The sequence below is a fragment of the Rosa rugosa genome, chromosome 6, assembly GCF_958449725.1.
Source record: "Rosa rugosa chromosome 6, drRosRugo1.1, whole genome shotgun sequence".
NCBI classification, from domain to species: Eukaryota; Viridiplantae; Streptophyta; class Magnoliopsida; order Rosales; family Rosaceae; genus Rosa; species Rosa rugosa.
Genome location: NC_084825.1, coordinates 40265845 through 40287792, shown reverse-complemented (window position 1 = coordinate 40287792; position 21948 = coordinate 40265845). Strand labels below are relative to the sequence as shown.

General features: G+C 37.7%; 5 protein-coding genes across 13 annotated transcripts; 2 read left to right on the top strand and 3 right to left on the bottom strand.

The window, feature by feature from the left end:
- The first annotated feature begins 1085 nt into the window (after positions 1-1085).
- LOC133717107 (serine/arginine-rich splicing factor RS31-like) lies at positions 1086-4016 on the top strand. Of its 2 annotated transcripts, none has more exons than XM_062143758.1 (6): positions 1086-1241; positions 1408-1552; positions 2782-2894; positions 3048-3289; positions 3376-3654; positions 3751-4016. In XM_062143758.1, exons 2-6 carry the CDS (start codon positions 1447-1449, stop codon positions 3779-3781), a joined length of 771 nt encoding a protein of 256 aa, XP_061999742.1. In that variant the 5' UTR covers positions 1086-1241; positions 1408-1446; the 3' UTR covers positions 3782-4016. The 2 variants fall into 2 exon arrangements, with proteins under 2 accessions (XP_061999742.1, XP_061999743.1); XM_062143759.1 differs by lacking the exon at positions 1086-1241 and adding an exon at positions 2057-2655 and having other exon boundaries at positions 1414-1552.
- A 3085-nt stretch (positions 4017-7101) lies between these two features.
- Positions 7102-7914, bottom strand: LOC133718328 (calcium-binding protein KIC). The gene is made up of 2 exons (XM_062145151.1): positions 7288-7914; positions 7102-7187 (listed from the first exon to the last, which is right to left on the bottom strand). Exon 1 carries the CDS (start codon positions 7688-7690, stop codon positions 7340-7342), a length of 351 nt encoding a protein of 116 aa, XP_062001135.1. The 5' UTR covers positions 7691-7914; the 3' UTR covers positions 7102-7187; positions 7288-7339.
- A 2449-nt stretch (positions 7915-10363) lies between these two features.
- Positions 10364-11614, bottom strand: LOC133717049 (protein yippee-like At4g27745). 7 transcript variants are annotated; one of them, XM_062143677.1, is made up of 4 exons: positions 11571-11614; positions 11036-11163; positions 10882-10944; positions 10364-10783 (listed from the first exon to the last, which is right to left on the bottom strand). In XM_062143677.1, exons 2-4 carry the CDS (start codon positions 11126-11128, stop codon positions 10556-10558), a joined length of 384 nt encoding a protein of 127 aa, XP_061999661.1. In that variant the 5' UTR covers positions 11129-11163; positions 11571-11614; the 3' UTR covers positions 10364-10555. The 7 variants fall into 7 exon arrangements, with proteins under 7 accessions (XP_061999661.1, XP_061999663.1, XP_061999660.1 ...); XM_062143679.1 differs by having other exon boundaries at positions 11036-11136; positions 11571-11591; XM_062143676.1 differs by lacking the exon at positions 11571-11614 and adding an exon at positions 11461-11570.
- A 2278-nt stretch (positions 11615-13892) lies between these two features.
- On the top strand, positions 13893-16249 carry LOC133715481 (uncharacterized). The gene is made up of 4 exons (XM_062141993.1): positions 13893-13998; positions 14412-14554; positions 14671-14761; positions 15776-16249. Exons 2-4 carry the CDS (start codon positions 14444-14446, stop codon positions 15907-15909), a joined length of 336 nt encoding a protein of 111 aa, XP_061997977.1. The 5' UTR covers positions 13893-13998; positions 14412-14443; the 3' UTR covers positions 15910-16249.
- Positions 16250-16382: 133 nt separating this feature from the next.
- On the bottom strand, positions 16383-20078 carry LOC133715480 (probable serine/threonine-protein kinase WNK4). 2 transcript variants are annotated; one of them, XM_062141991.1, is made up of 7 exons: positions 19440-20078; positions 18971-19008; positions 18579-18806; positions 18268-18488; positions 18024-18181; positions 17521-17917; positions 16383-17409 (listed from the first exon to the last, which is right to left on the bottom strand). In XM_062141991.1, exons 1-7 carry the CDS (start codon positions 19665-19667, stop codon positions 16619-16621), a joined length of 2061 nt encoding a protein of 686 aa, XP_061997975.1. In that variant the 5' UTR covers positions 19668-20078; the 3' UTR covers positions 16383-16618. The 2 variants fall into 2 exon arrangements, with proteins under 2 accessions (XP_061997975.1, XP_061997976.1); XM_062141992.1 differs by lacking the exon at positions 18971-19008.
- Positions 20079-21948: the final 1870 nt, after the last annotated feature.

Genomic DNA, 21948 nt, shown 5'->3' with positions numbered 1-21948 from the left:
TACCAACCAGTCAGTGATCATTTTTGAAGTAATCATACCCAACGTCTGTTTACACACTCTTATAAAAAAAAAAATTAAAAAAAAAGTCTGTTAGTAGACATATTGTCTCTCTCACAGTCTCACTTATGATGGTAACCATAACATTCGAACTAAACCCGTTATGGGATTAATGAAATCTCTTATTCTAGTAAAAAAAAAAAGAAAAAAAAAAAAGACATATGTTAGTGAACTTGAAGAATCATAATGCCATAACTCTTTTATTTATTCTATAGTTAAAAGTTAACTTCACAAGTCTCTTTGAAGGAGTGTAAACAAAGATGTAATGTACCAATAAAATCCAATTACACAACACTTTAACCAACATAAGTGATGCGTTTCAATTTAGATTAAATTAAAGAAAAATTAAAAACAAAAATGTAAAATGACCTTTGTTGACAAACATTTTGTTGGGAAGTTAGTATTCCCTCATTATACATTTTTTATTATTTTGTATTTAGAATTAGACAAAATTTGAAGAGATTTGGATTACAGCTCTCGGAATGACAGGTCTTGGGCTCTTAAAAGAAATTTTAATTCAAAAACGGGCGACTACAAAATTCTTGATCATCTGTTCATCGTTTGAAGATTAGCAGAAAAAAGGAAAAAAAAAAAAACAAAATTGATTTGACTAATAGTTTTAGGGGAGTCCTTCTAACGAGGACCACTATAATGAGGACTAGTTGAAGACTTTCTAATCAACGATTTAAGAGACCCGCTTTTAAATTACATTACGGAAAATCAACCGTTAGATGTTTATGTATGCATGAGTAGATCACTTCTAAAAAGATTGATAATCTTTAAGGTACCAAACTAGACTAAACAATGGAAGAACCAAATCTATCAAACATGATTCGTTCATGTTCATAATTGATAAATCACTATTATGAATGCCTTAACGATTTTCAATTTAGTTGAAGGATTGCATGAATGATCTACACATAAATATCTAAATATCTAACAGTTGATTTGTGGAAATATGATTGAAAAGTGAATCAAACACAAAAATCCTCAACTAATTCTCATTAGACGGGCTCTCATAGTTTTAGTGGGTCAAATGGTTCTCATATCTAAAGCCCTGTCCTCCTAACAGCCCAATTAGGTTTATCCCTGCCGAATTAGGCTTCGTTTGGATATATAAAGTCCCCAACTTTACCTTTCTCTATTCTAGGGTTTCTCTTCCTCTCTCTGTTTCGGCCTTTCAGGTATTACTGAATTATCTTAATTTTTCTATCAATTAATTACTGTTCCTCTCTGCTTCCACCCCAAAGTTGTCTCCTTTCCTCCGATTTTCCTGAGAATTGAGCACAGCACTCTGTGTTCCATTGTTTTTTCTGGTTCTTTATGTAATTTGTAATTTGGGTTTCGTAGGGTATTCTGTAATTTTGGCGGTAACGTGTAGCCTCCAGAATGAGGGCGATTTTCGTCGGCAACTTTGAGAACGATACTCGGCAATCGGATTTGGAGCGGCTGTTCTCCAAGTTCGGGAAGGTTGATCGTGTGGACATGAAAACTGGTATGATTTATTTCTATCTGTCCAGTAAAAAGTTCTGTTCTTTTTTGGGTTGGGCTTGATTATTTGATTTTTTTTTTTTTTTTTTTTTTTCTGAGCTGGGATATGAAAGTACTGTTCTATTATGTGTAAATTTCTGGGGAAAATTTACATTATGGTAGGACTAGTCTGCTTGGTTTGGTTTTGATTCCTGCATTTTTATTGGCCTGATATTGAATCAAGTTATAAAGATGAATGCTTAGCTTGTTTCAGTTTGCTAAGGGCGCTAATTTCAGTTGCCAGTGCTCCTAGCTGGAACAATTGTACCAAATCTTTTGATTTTTTTGTTTGTTAAAAGTAAGCGTGTTGGTATAAACTCCAGTTGGCTGGCTATGGATATATGGCTACTGTAGTAAGTAGCTTGTATATCCCATGGCCCCTTTTCCTGGATGAAAGGGAAGTGGCGGCCACGAGTTTCAATTTCATTGGAGAAAATCTCTGGCTTTTTAAGTGTTTCTTTTGACGCAGGAACTTGTTTACTAAGGGAAAATGAACTGAGCTTCTATCTGGGCTCGCCAACATCACTGCCAAAATTTTAATTTGGAAAGGAAACCTTCCTGGTTGCCTGGTTCTGTACCACTACATTCTCAGATAGCAACATCCTGCATTTTCTTCACTCGCTCATCCGTCACTCACCCACTCCTCCATCGCTTAAAGTTGCCATTTGACAAGAATGGTCATAGTTGGATCAATCAGATAGCAACATCCTGCATTTTCTTCACTCGCTCATCCGTCACTCACACACTCCATCATCGCTTAAAGTTGCCATTTGACAAGAATGGTCATAGTTGGATCAGTCATTTGTCATGCCATGCTTTTCACCAGTTCACCACTGTTCTAGGAGATTATTGAACATGCCTTCAATCACTGATAATAGGGGGAACTTTGCTTTCTGTCATGCCTTGTCTTCCATTACTGAAACCGTGCTCTCTGAATGGCGAATCATGCTTAGCAATGACTTCTCAGACTTGAACCTTTGGATTTAAACATTTATTATGCAACCATCATCATTTAGTTCATCATGCAATGCCTCAACAGTCTTATGTGCATCAGCCCCTCACTAGCAGGTGTTGTATTTACTTTAGTTTGTGCCAGGGCAAAGATATTTGAGGCTGATGTCTCTGCTAAGTGGGTTATATGCCAGTGATTCTCTTGCACTTTTCTGCTCCTGATTTTTCTCCCCTCTGTTTCAGGTTTTGCTTTTGTGTATCTTGATAATGATCGGGATGCTGAAGATGCTATCCATCACCTTGATGACAGGCCATTTGGTTATGACAGGCGCAGATTATCTGTGGAATGGGCTAGGGTATAATGTTTTTTCCTTTTCTGTTTTTCAATGGTCTTTTTCAGGTTCTTTATTTGGATTGTTGTCTGTTTGTTCGTTCTTTTTTCTTAATTTACTGAGCTTCTCTAAACATCATTCTATCTGTTCTAATCGAAAACAACTTAATCTCATCAGGGTGAACGTGGTCGTGAACGTGGTCATCATCTTGATGGGTCTAAATCTGTGGCAAACCAGAGGCCCACAAAAACCTTGTTTGTCATCAACTTTGATCCCCTTCGCACCCGGGTTTCGGATATTGAAAGACACTTTGACCCCTATGGGAAGGTTCTTAATGTCAGAATTCGGCGGAACTTTGCATTTGTGCAGTTTGACACTCAGGAAGAAGCTACCAAAGCCCTTCAGGCTACGCACTTGAGGTAAGTAATTTGTTAGTTTTCTTACTTGGTTAACCCTCTTGACTAAAAGGCTGGCAAACTGAAGCTAAGTTTTATCATTCTTGTAGCAAGATACTAGACCGAGTGGTTTCTGTTGAGTATGCTCTGAGAGATGATGATGAGAGAGGTGAGCGACGTTATGATAGTCCTAGAAGAGGCGGTTATGGAAGGCATGTGGATAGTCCTTATAGGAGGTCACCAAGTCCTGTGTATCGCAGGCGTCCAAGTCCTGATTATGGTCGTGCCCGCAGCCCAGCTTATGGTAGGTACAATGGTCCAGTGTATGACAGGCGCAGGAGTCCTGATTATGGAAGAAATGTGAGTCCGGAATATGGCAGATACCGCAGGTAGGTATCCAGATTTACCGTCTCTTTTGTTCAATTTGCTTTCGAGCTGTTTTGGGTCACATCCATATCATTGCCTGATCCATCTTTTACTTACAGTCGCTCCCCTATTCGAAGGTCAAGAACATGAAGCCGGACTGATTCAGTTGCAGTAGTGGGCTCAAGATGTTACTCTGGTGGTTTTAGTAATAGCTTTAGGTAGAAAGAGAATGTTATGATAGTACTCGAGGTTCTTCTCGATGTATGTTAATTATATGCCTAATGGATTCCTTTGATTTCTAAGTTTGCCGGTATTATCACATTAGTACCTCAGCTCTACTGTTTAAATAAATATATATAATGGTTTGGCTAGTATTTTCCTTTAATTTCTTTTATGGCCACCTCACAAATTAGTATTTTGCTCAGAAGATTAGTTAATTGGTCATATCATACTCTTCCAAGAATGGGTGACACGAGGAAACCTAGTTGCATTCTGAGCAGTTCTTCCACCATGTGCAAATGGCAGAAACCAGAATTTTGGTGTTGTGAAACACTTGCCCCCATTGGGTCGGTCTAGTAAAAGCATGTTAGGCTGAAAGTGGGGCGGACGCTGTAGGAATTTTCTTGGTAATAGGTCTCTGGTTCGAACCCCAATTTGTGAAAAACATCTTTTGGGGAGGGGCCATATCCAAGTTACTCTCAGCTCCAGAATGATAACTCACTCGGCCACGATTTGAGAATTATATTTGCACATCTCTATTTGTTTCACACACCCCAATTTTTTGTGAAAATTTAAAATCCTATTTCACCCCTTCTTCCCTTCAAGAAAAAAGAAAAGAAAAAAAATATTCATCTCTGATCAACTAGACGACAAGAATGGATGCAACGATAGGAAGGCGGCTTGTTGTAGGATGGAGAGAAATCCAATGGGCATTCTTGCTCACCGGGTCTAACAAACCAAATAAATAGAAAGAGAGGGGCTCCCAACCTCCCTTTTTGCAAATAATGATTTTTCAATTCCTGCGTTTACTAACACATGAAGGAATCGGAATGGATGTAGGTCCCACCTCCTTATCAGGAATCGATTCCTGAATACTCAGGAATTCGATTACGAAGGGGGGAGATGGGTTTAGGAATCATTCCTCCGGAATCAATACCGATTCCTTTCTTCTCCTATTCCACTTGTCTCCGATTCATGATTATTTTCCATTCAAAGTAAGTAAACGTGCCATAAACATAATAAGCAAGGGCGGAGAGAAAGAGAGAAGGCTAGGGCTGTAATGGGGGAGAGTGAGGAAGAAATGAAAGGGGTAAAATAGGACTTCATAAAATGTAATGGGTGTGTATTAAGAAAGTAAGCGTGTGTGAATAAAAATTTTCACTTACTCCAAAAAAAAAAAAAAAAAGCACTTGCCCCTTCATGTCAACCCTTCTACTAAAGGGAAAGTGCTTGCCTTTAGGCATCGTTTGGTTAACGGAAAGGAAAATAATTCCTTTGTCTTTTCCATGAGAAGAGAAATGAAATTTTCCAACAACTTTTTATTCCGATGTTTGGTAACGTAAGGAAAGTTGTTAAAAAGTTTGTAAATCTTATATAATTAAGCCAATTCTTGAGTGAATGGTTAAATTTTTGAAGTACCATATATGCCCTCACATAATATAAATATTAATAAATAAATTATTTCTATATGAGGATAAAATAGTCAATATAGTATATTATATTTGAAAAAAATTGCAATACGTCTCATGAAAAAATGAGAAGCTTTCCTAAAATTATAAGAGAAATTGTTGTAACTTTTTTAATTTAAAAAATAAAATAAAATTAAAAGTGAATTGACATGTGCGGAGCACATGTTAAAGAGCTAGTAATATAATAAAATAATATGTTATGAGTAATAAATACAAGGAAAGAAGGGGGGAAAGTGATTCCTTTGAGATTTGGAAGGAACCACTTTCCCTCTTATTTTCCCTTCCTTCAGGAAACGATTTCCTTTCTTTTTGCATCCCAAACGCAGGAAAGGTTCCTGATGCTTCCTTTCCGCGAACCAAACATGACCAAGGTTTTGAGAGAGGACCATTTGCTCTTGGATCAATTTGGACATGTTTAAATTCTGTTTTATTTGTAGATATTCGCTACAGTAGTTCTATTCAAACCTCATGTAATGGTATTTGGACCTCGATCTCACCATACTTTGTACCACTAAACTTCCCATTTTGCCCATTATTTTTCTAGCTAGACCTCCTATTCTTCGAACTTTTACAACTCCACACCATGTGCCATTCTCTAGCAACATTAGTCGTCCTCTTCGTTGACAATCCATTTGACAAACTGTTCTTTCAATTGGATCAATTTAGATGTTGCTCATTGATGGAACGAAGGACACACACACACACACACACACACACACACATATATATACGAAAATGTTCTGAAGAGGACGTCCGCACTGTTGCTAAAGTGCGGACGTCGCCTCTGAAGCTCGGCTCGGGGTTTGACGGAGAGGCGGGGCTTGGCGGACGGACGACAGGGGTCGGACGGAGCGGTCTGCAGTTAGTGGAGTCGCCGGCGACGGGGTTGCAGCTTACTGTAGAAAACCTGCAGTTGCAGGTCAGGTTGCTGCCCAGAACCTGCAACCCCGACCTCCTCCGACCTCGAACGCTGCCCAGAACCGTCCGGAATGCCTCCGGCCTCCCTCCTACAAGCCGCGCTCCGCTGTCGCAGCCTGGAACTCCTCAACTGCGTCGACGTCCACACTTTAGCGAAGTGCGGACGTTCTCTTCAGAACCGGACTATATATATATATATATATATATATATATAAAGGGGAAACAATGGGGTTGAGTTTAATTAATTTGTAGACTTGTTGGTGGTCGAAAGTCATCGAGGAATGATACAAACTGATGGAAGTCCATTTACCTAGTAGAGGAGAAATTTAGTATGAACCTGATTGATTAAGGACAAAACAGATAAATTTACCATACATGTCTGCATATATATACAACCAAATTGAAGAGGAACTTTTTCATTCAACCAGATACCTGATGCAGCACAAGTGCACGACCATTGGAGAGGTTTAAGAAATTGAGGACTAAAAGTTAGAAAACATGGAAAACTAGAAGAGTTGGAGAGACACGTTTTGTTTTGCTTACACAAGTTTATTTATTTTTTAATTTATATGAGAGGAGGTCTACATACCAATAAAGGACGTATGAATGGAGGCATTTTATTCGCTATTGTATTTAGAATCAAAGCCGGTTATGTATTTAGAATCAAAGCTTATGTATTTAGAATCAAAGCTGGTTATTTTCTAAGTCGATGAAATCATGTATGGGACAAAACCATGATATGTGGCAAACAATCCTAGCTTTTGGAATATGTCTGCAGCCCTTTAGGTTCAACATGGCTCCTCCTATATACTTGCCATGGAATCACAACTTATTTTCTACTATGTGACACAAGGACTTCTATCATTGATTGTATCAAATGGGATCCATCATCATGTATTACTACTTCTTTCTTGTCACTAAAAAAAGGCATTATCTGAGGAAGTTCTCATCTGCGAGGTAACAAATTCTCCAATCAACAACTTTAACAACATTATTGAACAGTAGCTTACAGCCTTACCAAGTTGTAAAAACACATTGACCTTTACATACCATCGAAGACTCATTTTGATCATCATGAAGACTCATGTTGATCATCATATGATCAGGATTTCTTTAGCTCTTGTTCAAGAGCTTTCTCAAGCCAAGTCTCTGCATCTTCCATCATTCCTGGACTCAGCCTCACCATGAGAATACAGAACTCCGTCTCATTCAGCACGCCGTCTCCATCAAGATCACCTTCCCTAACCATGCCCTCAGCATCCTCTTTGCTCATCCCCTCCATTCCGAGAAGCGCAGAATTCTTCTTCAGGCTCTCCGAGGTGATCAGCCCGCTTTCGGGGTCTGCCAGAAGTCGAAAACCTCCACATAGCTCGGACACAAAGGTCTCCACATCCAGCTTCTCTGCCATCACTGGTAACAAGTCCTGGTATTCAGTTGTTCCATTGCTCCCCATATTGATACTGGAAAAAATATGAAACAGCAACCAATATACAGCAACCAATATCAGAAAGACTTGAAGAACCAATAAGAATGTCCTCTATATATATACAATGCTTAGCTAGGCCTTTATAGACATTGGACAGTTTCTTTGCTTTGTTTAAGAGCTAGAGAGCTAAGCTAAGTGATCAATATGAATAATCGATCATTGCTTTGTGAAACTTAGTGCCACTAATTGGGCATGATTTTCTTTCAATCTTGGCCATCCATTTGTTTAGTTCTTATGGAATCCACACATCATGGAATCATGGAATACATGCCAAACCATCTGATAGTGAAATTTGAACATCAAATGGACGGTTGATACATCAAGGAACAACTTATGTGGAGGGCCAAAAATTGTCAATGTCACCATCTGACATTGATTTATTTTCTTCTTTTTTGGGATTATTTTTCTTTTTTAGTCCAATATTAACGGTTTCCAGGAAAGTTCTTATTGGTGGGCTAAACGTCCTCTATCAAGATTGAGAGAATAGCTTATATTGTCTTGGAGTTTGGCTTCTATGAAGCTTCCTTACTGTGTCTCTTTTATCAATTTCTTTTTGGATTCTTGTATCTTGTTGCTCTGTCAAGGATGATAATATCTGCCGTCCACTATTTTCTTTTCACTGATAATCAATACTTTGGGGACTCTTAGCAGAAATCCTACACCTGTAGGCCAGTGTTATGATAAACGTCTGTGACAGGTAGGAGATTAGCATGTTAACCAGCATCTTGCACACAAAACTCTAGCTCTGATACTATGTTAGACAATTACGAAACTCAAAAACTTCAGACTATTTCCGACATAAGCTTACATGCTGAGCTAGCAATGTTTGTTAGGTTGTGGTAGAGACTAAAGAGTTTATGTAGAGTTGGTATGAAATTAGAGGATATTTTATTTCCACAACTACTCCAATACACTACAGTGAATAATCATATTTGCTTTAATCATCAATCCAGAACCGACACCATCTTCTTTAACTCTTAAGCTCCGATCCCAACCAACCAGACAATAACATATCGGTGCCTTGGAAAGAGGAAAAGGTTAATAAGAAAGGACTTCTTAGAAAGGAGTAGCTGGTAAGTAGTAAAGACTGGATTGAGAAAAAGAGGTAGGCCAAGCTTCTTGTCCTCATCAAGAAATAATGCACCATCCTTCTATTTTATGAGTGATGCAACATTCATGAAACTTCCAAATTTTCTTGTCACCTTCATGGACAAGTCGTTAGCACTACTCGTGTTTTTTAAACCCCAAATGGGATGATCCCTAAACGAGGCAGAGGAAAATGCTCTGTGTTTACAGCTAGACTGTGAATCCAAATTAAGCATTTAACCCTAACTTCATCTGATTAAAGGTCTAGATTCCGATCTCGCAGGTAACGTCATAGCATGTCAAACTATCTGTCAAAAGATCATTTCATACATAAATGTATATTCCTTCCGATATCTGTATTCACAAAGGCACAAATATCATATCCATCATTCAACTGACGGAACAAGACACATGTTAGGACCACACTTAACGTCTATTTATGAGAAAGTAAAACTCAATGAGGCCGATTTGTCACATAGTATTTTGGGTGGCGAGCAGTTACAGTTAAAAGTTAGCACGTCTTTTAACTCGAGAGCCCCCACACATACGCATGATTAATCCCCAAATCTGTCACGGATGAACAGATTTGGTGCCAAGTTCCCCAAGAATGAAAATGAGTCGCCTGCATGAAGAAAACAGCCCCAAATCCCCCAATAATCCTACCAGCCAATATTCTGATTTTTAATATTCCAAAGTTGTGTATCCCTTATGGCGTTCTAAATCAATGTACATAGATTGATGTCATCTCTTCAGCTCTTCTTTGATTTGTTTCGAATAAACTCAAGAAAGCAAGCAAGTGTTAAATCACATCCTCCTGCGTTTCAGAAGCAACTCCAATCTCGTTTTCGTGAGGGGAAACCAGAGTACCACTCATCAATTTCTTCTCCACAAAGTAAGCAAGAACAATGTATTTAGTGTCACGGTTTATTTTTGGGGCAATCTGGATTCTGGAACAGCACAACCAGAAACCACGAGTTTCTTCTTCTTTAGCTTGTGTGGCAAACAAGCAAGTTTAGTGGTATCATCTCTACCAGATGTTCTAAAGTCTAATATGAAGAGGACCTTTGCCTAGCTTGTGTAGAACAACCTGACACTTCCTTATTGGTTCAGTACCTTTCGGTTTCTTTTCTTTTGCTTATACCTTCATTTTCTTCTTATGTGAGGCATTATGCCCATTATATATGTCTCAGCCTCATCACAATATTTATCCCAGTACTTCCTCAGAACTTCGCCACTGTTTCTATGCCTCCGAAGGCTTATCTTCTTCGGAAATGTACTGCATCGAATGAAAAGTAGACATCACAAGAGGTATAAAGCAAAAGGTATAGACATAGTTCAGATTCTCCACAGAAGTACCACAAGGACCAGTAGTTCACACCTTTAATCCACACCATTGGTGAGGCAACATCTAGCTTTCTTCCTTCCTATCACACATCATGTCCTTAGCAAGATAAGGTTAACAATCCCTAAAACATAGGGTACTGTTCCATCGTCATTCATTTGGTATGTCATGTTTCCCAATTGTGAATCATGACCCCATTCAACAATTCCATCTAACCAACTATCTTAAGTTTAGGTGAAAGAGAGAATATTCCAGCTCAAGCACAAATATCGAACTGGGGATATGATTATTTACTCACAAAAGCATATAATTAATCAATTGAAAAGGACTTCTTTGTACATGATGAATGGAATAATGTATGAACAATGAAACAAAGTGAATTCCACAAAACCAACTGCTCCTTGCTACCAGTTTGCCTTGACAATCTTGAACTTTGCAATCACAAATTTCCCTTCTTTGTACTTCTGCGACTGTTCGTAAGCTTTTACATATTTCCAACCCAACACCTCCCCGCAATCGCTGCAGTGTACATCAGCAACTGTGTGGAGACCGGTGATGAGTCGCCGGTCCTCTTTAGGCCCTTGAACCACATTTATTGCATGAGAGAACAGAAAGGCTCTGCCACTTTCAGCCTAACAAAACAAAGCACATAGTCATCCAAATTAAGAATATGATTGATTAGCGTTCGATCTCTTCTAATATAACCCTTTACATAAGGCAAAGCATATACCACATGGATCGCTTCCAGGCAGTGCACGTCTATATGCACATCAAGATTCATATGCAAAACATTCTGAACATTTCATATCATGTTCTTGATTATTAATTAGTTACACACCAGACCAAACTTTTAAGCAGAAATGAATCACAAATGAGTTCATCACCTGAAAAAATTTAGAGACAATATCATCATGACAGCATATATGGTTCTGGCACTTGTAGCAGTTGTATAGCCTTGGCCAAGCCCCATCAGCCATTGAAGAATCTGCTTGACAATACAATCACTTCAATACTGCACAAAATCATAAATAGAAAAAAAAGGAAAAATTATAATCAAGCCAGAGATCTTGTTCACAATACTGAAAAGCATTCAGCCAATTGAAGAAACACATAGTTGGTGTAGTATAATATTAACAAATTGGAGTTGATCATGACAGGTTAATATTCTAGTATTCTGGAAGTTACAAAGAAAAGAAAACCAATAGCATTTGATGGTTTTTATGTCAATATCATTATCCTTGAATGAAAGAAAGACAATTCTGGACTAGAAGAAATGTATAAAGAAAGATGATTGGGGTTTAGTCAATACCTACACTTTGAAAAGAAGAAGAACAAAGCATTATTTCTTAATAAAAAACACTGTATTTCACTAGTAGAAAACAAGAAATTTCAGAGTGAGGGAGAAAGGTTGCATTTTACCTTCTTCAAAACTATGGGAGGTTATGGGGAGTTTGGGTTTTGACAAATAACAATTAGCAATTATGCAGAGAGACGCCACCTTGGATAACTCAAGAAAATCTGTTGGGCCCTACGAGATAATTGAAAAACAGAAATAGAAATTTCAAATTTTATAACAGGTCAACCCAAATTCAATCTTCCTACCCTTTGATCATATTTGAACAGATACAATAATTTTGATAGTATTTTCAAATTAGAAAATGTTTTCCATCTCTTAGAGGTTCTTAGGTTTTGAAAGTTGCATTAAAGTGGGAGGTCCTTAATTCGATTTACGACCTAGTTGTAGTGTATGGGGTCTGGAGAATTTATAGTTTATTTGTAGGTATTGATTGGAGTATACAATGATGTATTTGACTTGGAGAATGTCACATAGAATCGGAATTCTCGTCAGAGACTTCCTATTTGGTTCCGACTCTATAACTCTATTGTCTTGTGGTCTGATTCAGTGGTGAGGCAGAACCTCTTCTTCGGACTCAGTGTTCATGAAGGGTGCTTATATCGGTTGGCTAAATAAGTGTGTTAGCTTCGTGAAATTGGGTGTTGGGATAGGAGGCCCAATTTTACTCCTCTTTCTTTAAGCAAGCATAGGGATTACCCTCAAGGTAGTAAGAACAAACCTAGAGTGCTCTGTAATTTTACCTTGGTTTCGAGTGAACCTCCTATTTGTGCAAAGAGAAGAAGAAGTTGGGTGATCCAGTTGATGCCATTGTTGAGTTTGTTTAAGGATGTCAGCAGAGATATGAGTTTATACCATTTTTTTTTTCTTGAGACCGTGTTATGACCAGGAGTTAAAGATGAAATTACTTAAGTAGTAAATATTTTTATTATATTGAAACAATGTGGTTATCATGTGTGTGAGCTTTATATCATTACGATTGACGTCATCGTCCGTTTTAAAGACTTTTGACTATTCTTGTTAAGTAATTCTTCATATTTGTACTTAGGGGGTGTATTGTATTTGGATTTGTGCAGACTGTTTTTAAATGACAGACTTTTTGAAAAGTCACAGACTCTTTAAAAAGTTGATAGACTGTTATGGATTTCTTAAAACCATTGATTTTAGCAACAGACTTTTATTGATTCATGAAAATCTATATACTTTATTATGAATGACTTCTACAGATTTCCTAGGATGTACAAAATAAAAAAAATAAAAAAACAAACAAACAAAAACAAAAAACAAAAAAAATTAAAACAAATGCAGCCCAAACACAAAACAAAATAATAACTTGTTGTCTCTTCAATGCTCCAGTATCTTCTAATAGAAATTGACTCAAATAAATGATTGTTAGTCTGTCTAGCGAGTTTGTTCTTATTCCTAATCTCCCAACAACATAAATATACAATATAGATCACTTGATGTTTATAGTTAATTATTCTCATCAATTTTGTTTTCGCCGATTAACATATATTGTAGCAATATTGGTCAATGTCTTGATCTATAATCAATCAATTGAAATTCAATTGTTCAACCTTTTTTTGAACCATAATATAAATTCAAATTAATGAGAATAATTAATTAATAAGATAAAATTTAGTATGGTTCAAGGTCTTAGGGTTAGACCACAATATTTGAGTTTTAGGGTTTCATAAATCATTTTTATTGCTATTAGGGTTCGAAGTATCACAATTGAAAACAAAAAAACAAAAAAAAATAAAAATCACATTCAACAACTACAATGAACATGTTGGGTATCAAAAAAAGGTTGATATCATAAGAAAGAGAGATGATGAAGGACAAACTTCTTCGTGCGTAGAGAGAAGAATTTTTTTTTTTTTTTTTGAAGAGGAAACTTTGATAGACTTTTTGAAATCTTTGGTCTGGAGGCTGGAAAATTATTGGAGTTTGGTATGTATAGTTAACACTACAAAGTCCATGATTATCCATGATTTTCTAATTCCATAAGTATGAATGATATTTTGAATACCTCTGTACTTTTATTCATTTTTAAAAGTCCTAATTGAATACCCCTAGATTTTGGTGGAATTCATGAAGTCTTTAAAAATCTTAATTGAATACCTCAAGACTTTCATGGACTGTTAAAAGTCTATATTGAATACACCCAGACTTTTAAATTCCATAGATTTGTTTAAAAGTTCCACTAATTCTATATACAATACACCCCCCTTAGATTCAATTCAATGGAAATGTTCTAAAATGAAATATGAAAAATTCATTGTTTATGAGTGTGAGTTGACATTATTTTTGGGACTTTTACCAAACAAAAGAAAAAATAAAAGATTTACTAAAAAAAAAAAAAAAAATTGGTGGCTAAACTTATTTACTGCTATTTGCCTAAAATCCTAACAAAAAACCGACTGAGACTGAGATTAGGGTTTAACGCAAAACCCTGCCAAATTCGATCCGAATTCCTCAATCTATCGAAAAGTATGTAGAAACATACTGCACCCTTTTATTCTTTTCGATAAGATCGACCCAAATTCCTCAATTTATTTCATGCTGCTTTTGTGGATTGTTATTTTGATGAATTTCTGATGTGCATAGCTGCAAGATTTAATCTTTGAGCTTAGAACATATAGCTGATATGTCATATCTGTTTGTTTTATTGTTGGGTATGATTGGCACCAATAAATTTGGTTCTTTTTATGATTGGTACCTTCACATACATAGTTAGGAATTAGCTTAACTTTTGCTCTGTTTTTGTTGTTAAACATATTCACAATTTGGCAATTGGTGTACTCTTTAGTTAGTTTATTTTATGTTTATGTGATTAGTAGAATTGTAGTTGGGAGTTGTATTACTATCAATGGCATCTCGGAATCTAAACAAACATTATGCAGGGAGGGAGAGTTGTGGTGGGAGATTTTCGCAAATGGAATTCTGCCCGGATTGTGGAGGCATGCTGCAGTATGAGCTTCCGAATATGCATGCTGCTAGATTCTTCTGTCCAACTTGTCCTTATGTAGCATACATGGAGAAACGGGTATAGCTACGATATAGATCTTTTTACGTTGCCTGAATTGCATTATCTCTTTATGCTATGTTGAAGGGTATGCATAATGTTTATTTACTGGTTGCTCTATTGTTTTGTGCGTTCAGGGTGAAATTAGGAGGAGGCAGGCTCTAGTTAAGAAGGAGATCCAACCCATAATTAACCTGAATGACTTTACAAATGCACCCAAAACTGAAGGTTTGTTTAATTTACATTCACATGAGGATTTCATTCTTTCTCCTACTTTGCGTTAAAGTAGTGCATTCTTTTCAGAGTTGAAATGTTTGTTAAAACTGACCAACAATATGCTGTCATAAGTTTATTTTTAGATCAGTAACCCAGCAATAGTATTGACATGGTTACTGCAGTACTACAACTGATTTAAAATTTAAGTTGTCCGAGTCTTACTAGTTCTAGCTTATTAATTGGTTCTTCTGTGGTCTGTAGAACCAGCAATTTCTTTGTTTTTCCTGGTGCTTCTGCTGAATTTGATAATTCTCCTTTTATGTGTGAATTGAAGCTATGTCTACCTTGTGAATTGATGCTCGGCCTTTTTTAAGTATACCTTTTCGGAACTATTGTATATATCAAATGTGAGATAGGATTTGCTGGTAAATGGTAAGAAAAGGAAGAAACGTTATATTTTGGAACAAATGCTTCTGTACAAAGGAGAAAGCGCAGGTGAGGATACAATGGATGAGGGTCGGTTAGAATAGTCTGGTCAGGTCGAAAAATCAGTAATTTTATGGTTTGTGTTGACACAATCAATGGTCCAGAGTATTCTCAGAGAGAATGTCAACCAACTGGTATGGAGGAATATCCATTTTTGTTAGCTTGGCAATTGATGTTAAGAAGATGCTCTGTCAAACTAGTCTACTCGATTAGATTTAAGTTTTAACTGAGCAAAAACCTGTTTCTTTTGTGTGCTCTCTCTCACACATTGGCAGTAGTTAGTCTTTGTTCATCTTGTCTGTATCATATTAACTAATAATTAGTCCATACAACTTACGATTTCCAACTTAGAAGAACATGCAGGTATTGGTGCTTGAATGTGACTGCCAGAGCAGAGCACGCATCTTATTCTTGAACTCATTTTGTTGTTTTTGTGTTGATGCTGCTGCTTGCAATGTTTTCTAACTTTTATTGAAATCAATCCTGACTGCAAATCTGACTTTTGTTTCTCTTCTTCCTTGATCTACTTTTCTGTGGCAGAAACATGCCCAATCTGTGGTCATAAAGAGGCTGCTTTCCGGGAACAGCAAACACGATCTGCTGATGAAGCATCAACAAAATTTTATAGGTGTTTGAACGAAGACTGTAAACATGCTTGGATCGATTACTCTTAGTAGGAGATTCAGAATCTTTTTTTACTTCCTCTGGTCTTGATTTTTCCTGAGCCAAGATTTCTTGCCACCCTGCCATGGACAAGGGGAGTGCCAAGCACCATTCTGTTATGTTTTCGGACTTGAAATCAAAATAACTGTTGGCCAGCTTTGCAACATTTTGCCTATTTTTTGGTAAATGCTTAAATCTGGGTTGTTGTTTTTCTTTGGCCTTTTGGAGTTGCATTTGTAGTGGAATATAGTGTAGAAGGTGTGAATTAGTCAACTGTCAACTGAATTAAAGTTGAAGAGCTTGAGCTTTATACAAATTTGAACCTCCCCTGTAATTTCATTGCTGCCTCAATCTCGACTTTGGTCTTAAAAGGTCCAAGTGCCTAAGTTCATTCAATTTGCTAACAATTTGCCAACCTCAATCATCCTCATTCAACGTCCTTGTACCCTGTCAATGAATCAGCAATAGACAAGAAAGCTGTGTCTGCATAATCAACAGATTCGGGAAGATATTTACACTCAACAAACAAAAGCAAACAGGAAAATGGGCACAAAACTAGGGCCATAGAAAGATCACGACTTCAGAAAACTTGAGCCGCATCCAGTACATAGGGCAACATTATGTCAACCCTTATATAGATTACCAGCATACAGTATTAACACCAACAGTATCATCAAACAAGGGAAAACATTACAAATAAAGGGTTCAGCATGGTCTTAATTAGTGAACAGTTAGTTTCTGCTTTTCTATCCATTTCTTTCTGGCCCCTTCCAATGCTTTCTCCCTCATCCTAGAAAGCTCTTGAAACAAGTTCTGGTATTGTGCCTCAATAGTATTGAGTTCCAACTTCAGCTCCACATCCAGATCAACTGCCAAAGAAACCGATGAACAGCTGCTTGACAAGCTCATATCATTAGATACTTTCTGATCATGTGATGGCAACTCTATGTTCTTTGGGATATTGATAGGAAATACTTGGCCTGCATTGCTAGTGTAATTTCCTTGCAAGCTTCTGTCATCAACAAACGAATACCTAGGATGTACAATGTTGCAACCAACAGATTCAGCTGCTTTATTAATATTGCTGGAAGCATCATCAGCCCGAAACACAGAAGCGAATGATGCATTTGAATGTCCATCGGCAAATTCAGTAAAGCTTGGATAAGAGGAAATGCCACCATTAAAACTAATTGTATCAGAATTATTCCAGACGCTACAAGCTTGATCAACCATTGAACCAGCAGGAACACCAGATAACGGTGAACCCCACGGGCATGCCACTATGGATTTGCCATCAAGGCATTCGGATCCACCATAGGTCAGTCCACCTGAGGAATTATCAGATGATGGCTTCCAACCAGGTAGGAGTTTCATTATCAAGTAATCAATAAATTCAGCAATGAAGGCCACATCATGATCTGCTAATTCCAGATGTTCAACCATCTCAGCCGCCAGAGAGACTGCAGTATCAGTATCAAGGTAAAAGAGAAAATCTATATTCTTCACCTTACCTGTAAGACACCAAAAAAAGTCGGGTTATTACATTATTTGTCTGGAATCTGTGTGTGTGTGTGTGTCATGTTTAAAAAATTGTATGGTCACTCTCAAATTTGCTTACTCACCACATGCATCAGCAATACGCAAGGTCAATGATACTGAGTTATCATCACTTTTTGTCCCCCTTAACCTAAACTCATTGTTCTTACTTTTCCTTTGAAATTCCAAAACCTGTGGACTTCCATGGTTGCTTCCTGTACATGTGCTTACTGAGAGCTGCTTATAATCACTATCTATGTCCATGGAAAATGGCCCAGACTTGGGTAAATTTAATGCTTTGAGATTTTGGTTAGGTAACTTTAAGGGATCACGCATTGGTTCCCTAGGGTTCTCAACTTGAAGGAATGGATCTTTAAGCAGCTCCTTTGCAGAAGATCTCTCAGACATTGGAACCAGACATTTCTCAATGAACTTTTTAATTTGGGGGTCATGCACCTTACCAAGGGCTGCAGGTTTAACACCCTGCAACAGAACATACCAGACATAAGATACCTGGGAAAACGCAGTGATTCTACTTAAAAGGAGCCAGCAGAAGAAATGATGATTATCTGATGATTCATCAACTTACTGAGGTAACCTTCTTAAATATTTGAGCAGGACTTTTGCATTCACTATATGGATACTCAAAAGTAACCATCTCTAGCATGCACATCCCAAATGAATACACGTCAATGAGTTCATTATATTCCTCATCATACAGTTCGGGAGCCATAAACTCAGGAGTCCCTAGTTTAGAAAACAGAAAAGTTTCAGTATACTGTACTTGGTCAGTTTGACCAAGAGATGGCATCTGATGACATAGTTTTCTTTACCAATCACACTTCGAGCAGTAGGCTGTTTCAGAACAGCTGCCAACCCCAGGTCTCCAATTTTAACTTCTCCGTGGTTTCCATTGATAAAAATATTGTCACATTTTAAGTCCCTATGAATAATAGGCGGGTTCTGACTGTGGAGATAGACTAAACCTCGGAGAATCTGCCTTGCCCAATTCCTTATGGCCTTTGTATCAACATTTTTATGCTTCTTACGATATCTAGTAACCGAGCATCACATAATTAGTTTAATTGCACACAATGCAGCAAAGCAACATAAAGAGAGAATGACAAGAATCAATAGAACGTACTGCCTTAGATTTCCAGATGTGAAGAGCTCGGTAATCATGTTAATAGTATTTCTCTGATCATCCACCCAGGCATTATAGAACTTGATAATATTTTCATGTTTCAGTGATTTCAGCAAATGGACTTCAGAGTACAATTTTGCCAAATCGTCTGGTGAACGCAAAACAGCATCAATCTTCACTTGGTTCCAAGCAACTTCTATTCCATCTACTTCATCAAATGCCTTGTAGCTGCAAAAACAAAAATGACAAACCCAAGAAAGAGCCCCAAAAGTCGTTCAAGTTAACGAACTGTTTCTTCTTAAAGAAATCACTTCCTGAAAGTAGCTACAATAAACCTCAAGAATAAAAGAAAGAAAATAAAAATATGAAGAGAAAGGGTCTCAAAACCATACACAGTCTTGAAGGCTCCCCTGCCCAAGATTTCATTGTACTGTTCCCAAGAAAAAGGAAACCAATTAAAGAAGAAATGAATGACTCTATGAGAGAGGAAACACAATCTTTCATTTCTAATCTAAACACAAATCAATAGGTGACAATTACCAACATGAATTTCAACAACACTCAAACAATATAGACATAAAGATTGCATCTTGAAAAGTAGCATTCCCATTATCAAGGACTCTATCACATAAATCCAACAGGATCCTAAATACTAAATCATCAACCATAATCGAAACACAAATCAAGACCAATCACAACATGAACATCAATAATGCTCGAAACACATATAAAGATGCCACCTAAAACACCACCATTTCCCATCAAGCAAAACATCAACGACATTGAATCACATAAAGATCCCAAATTGCATACAATGCTGATTCACAAAACTAAATCAAATGCATGGTGTGTGTTTCATACCCGAACATATCGATTTGTTGGGTCCTTCTCTACACCCTCGGCCTCATCTTCGGGAGGCTTCACCATCGAAAACATTCCATTATTCTGTTTCGAGGGTCCAAAACCAAACCCGGAATTCATTTCCTGCCAAGAACCAACAGCTACCAGAAAGACAAGGACTTGTAAATATATATGTACACTCTTCTTAACTAAATACACTTTCGCTTGGTCCAAAACAAACAAATTCATGAACTAAAAGAAGAAGCAAGCGCCGTCAGAGAACGACGACGTATTCCGTAGTCGTAGAAGGCTCCGGAGGCAATGCAGAAGGAATCGAATGCCGATTTCGATCGGAATCGGCATTCGACGATGATGGGATTGGATCGAGGCAATGAACCAGAAGAGTTCAAGACCCCAAGACCCATGCAAGTCGGTGTTGTCATTCTCTTTTAGACCAAGCCGAGTGCGACCCAGTTGGCGAAAACCATTTCTTTGATGAACCCAGTTGGCAGAGAGGTTAAGGATGTGGGGAGGTGAGCATTGGGGATTGACCCAGATTGGGAATGAGGTGCAATTCCGAGTTGGAGAGAGCAAGTTGGGGAAGAGAGAAAGGAAGGAAGGAAGAGGGGGTTTGGGACTCTCTGAAGCGCGGGTAGAGGGGGACCTCCGAAATTGAAGCCTGAAACGGACACTTGTGTGTGGTTTGAATTACCAAAATAAATTCTCTATTCTATTTTTGGAAACAACTCTGTATTTTGTATTTTTTTTTTTTCGAATAGATATGGATTATATCCATTCACATTCCAACTCTAGGGAGGTGGTTGGATTGCTTTTGAGTTTTGATATGTATAAAAAGAACTATAAAATCCTCTAAAATCCAGCATTTAATGAAATCTTTAAAAATCCGTATACTTTTGAATATCTGTAGATTTGAATAGATAATTTTAAATCTTAATTGAATACATCAAGATTTTTAAAGATTGTTTAAAATCTCAATTAAATACCCATAGACTTTCAAAATACAAAAAAAATCTTGTAGACAGACTCTTAAATGAATACACCCCCCTAAAACTAAACTTTCGATGAGTAAAACTATCATTCCACACATAAAAAAATTGGAACATGTTCTAGAGAAACTGAATTGGGAGAGAATTGAATGGTGCTTTCATTGATAATAGGGGTCTATTTATATAGAGGATTACAAACATAGAGATAGAGTTGTACATGGAAACATAATCGTACATTGATTGGATATCTCCTAAGATTCTCCGAGAATATCTCTAATATAAACTCTATTTCAACTAGAGCAAGTAACCTCGAGTTTGGGCCAGACACATATTCTGGATTTACTTGAACACTCCCCCTTGTGTCGCCCAAACGTGGTGCTTCTCTCGTTGCCTCGTTAAAAACCTTGCTGAGTAACAAAAACCCAGTGGGACAAAAATAACCTCGGTCGAAGGGGAAAAAGAGCAAAACACACCCTTCACGTTTCGAGACCATACATGTAGACACCTCCCCCTGATGTCTACATCTCCCCCTGATGACAACGGTCATGGGAGTTCGGATAACTTCCGCAAACGATGCTACCAACATGTTTCCCAAAAGTGGAATTTAGGCAATGACTTAGTGAGCAAGCCTGCCGCACTGTCCTCAGATTGAACCTAGTTCACTTTGATCTTGAGGAGAGTCTGTTGTTGCAGATTATCCTTGGCGTTGTCGCTTTTGATGTAGCCTTGCTTCATTTGTGTAGGCTCATCTGTGGTAGACTTCAAACCACAACTTTTCGAACATGCGTAATTATGAATCTAATCCATATACATTCACGAACCACTTTGTGAAGAGTAATAATCTCTGCATTGTTCGAAGATATAGCGACTAGGGTCTATTCTATAGACCTCCAAGATATCACGGTCTTTACCTATGGTGAACACTTAACCAGTTTGGGAATGACATTTGTATGGGTCAGAGAGATACCCAATATCAGCAAAACACATGTCGTTTTGGGATGGGGATAATGGACGCAGGCCAGTGTTGGCGGCATTCCTGGTGTGTGATGGGTCCGAATCCATCATCTCTCTGTAGGGATAGAACAAGCTCATATCAATCGTACATCTCAAGTACCAAAAGATATCTTTTACACCAATCCAATGGTGTTGCGTTGGCGCAAAGCTATACCTTAGTTAACAAGCTCACTGCAAATGAGATGTCCGGTCTTGTGCATTGAGCTAAGTACAATAATGCGCTTATTGTACTTATGTAGGGCACTTCCGCCTCTAGCACATCTTTGCCATCATCCTTCGGACAAAGAGGATCCTTTTCAGGATCAAGACTACGGACGATCATGGGGGTGCTTGAAGGTTTGACCTTATCAAAATGCCTAAGCATCTATCAACACGATGCTCAAGTTCCAAACCGAGACATAATCGTGTTCTCCCAAAATCCTTCATCTCAAACTCTGATTTCTAGTGTTCAGCGGTTTCCCTTAACTCTTTAAGGGCTTCTAATGAAGATCATGTCCAACATGAACCGC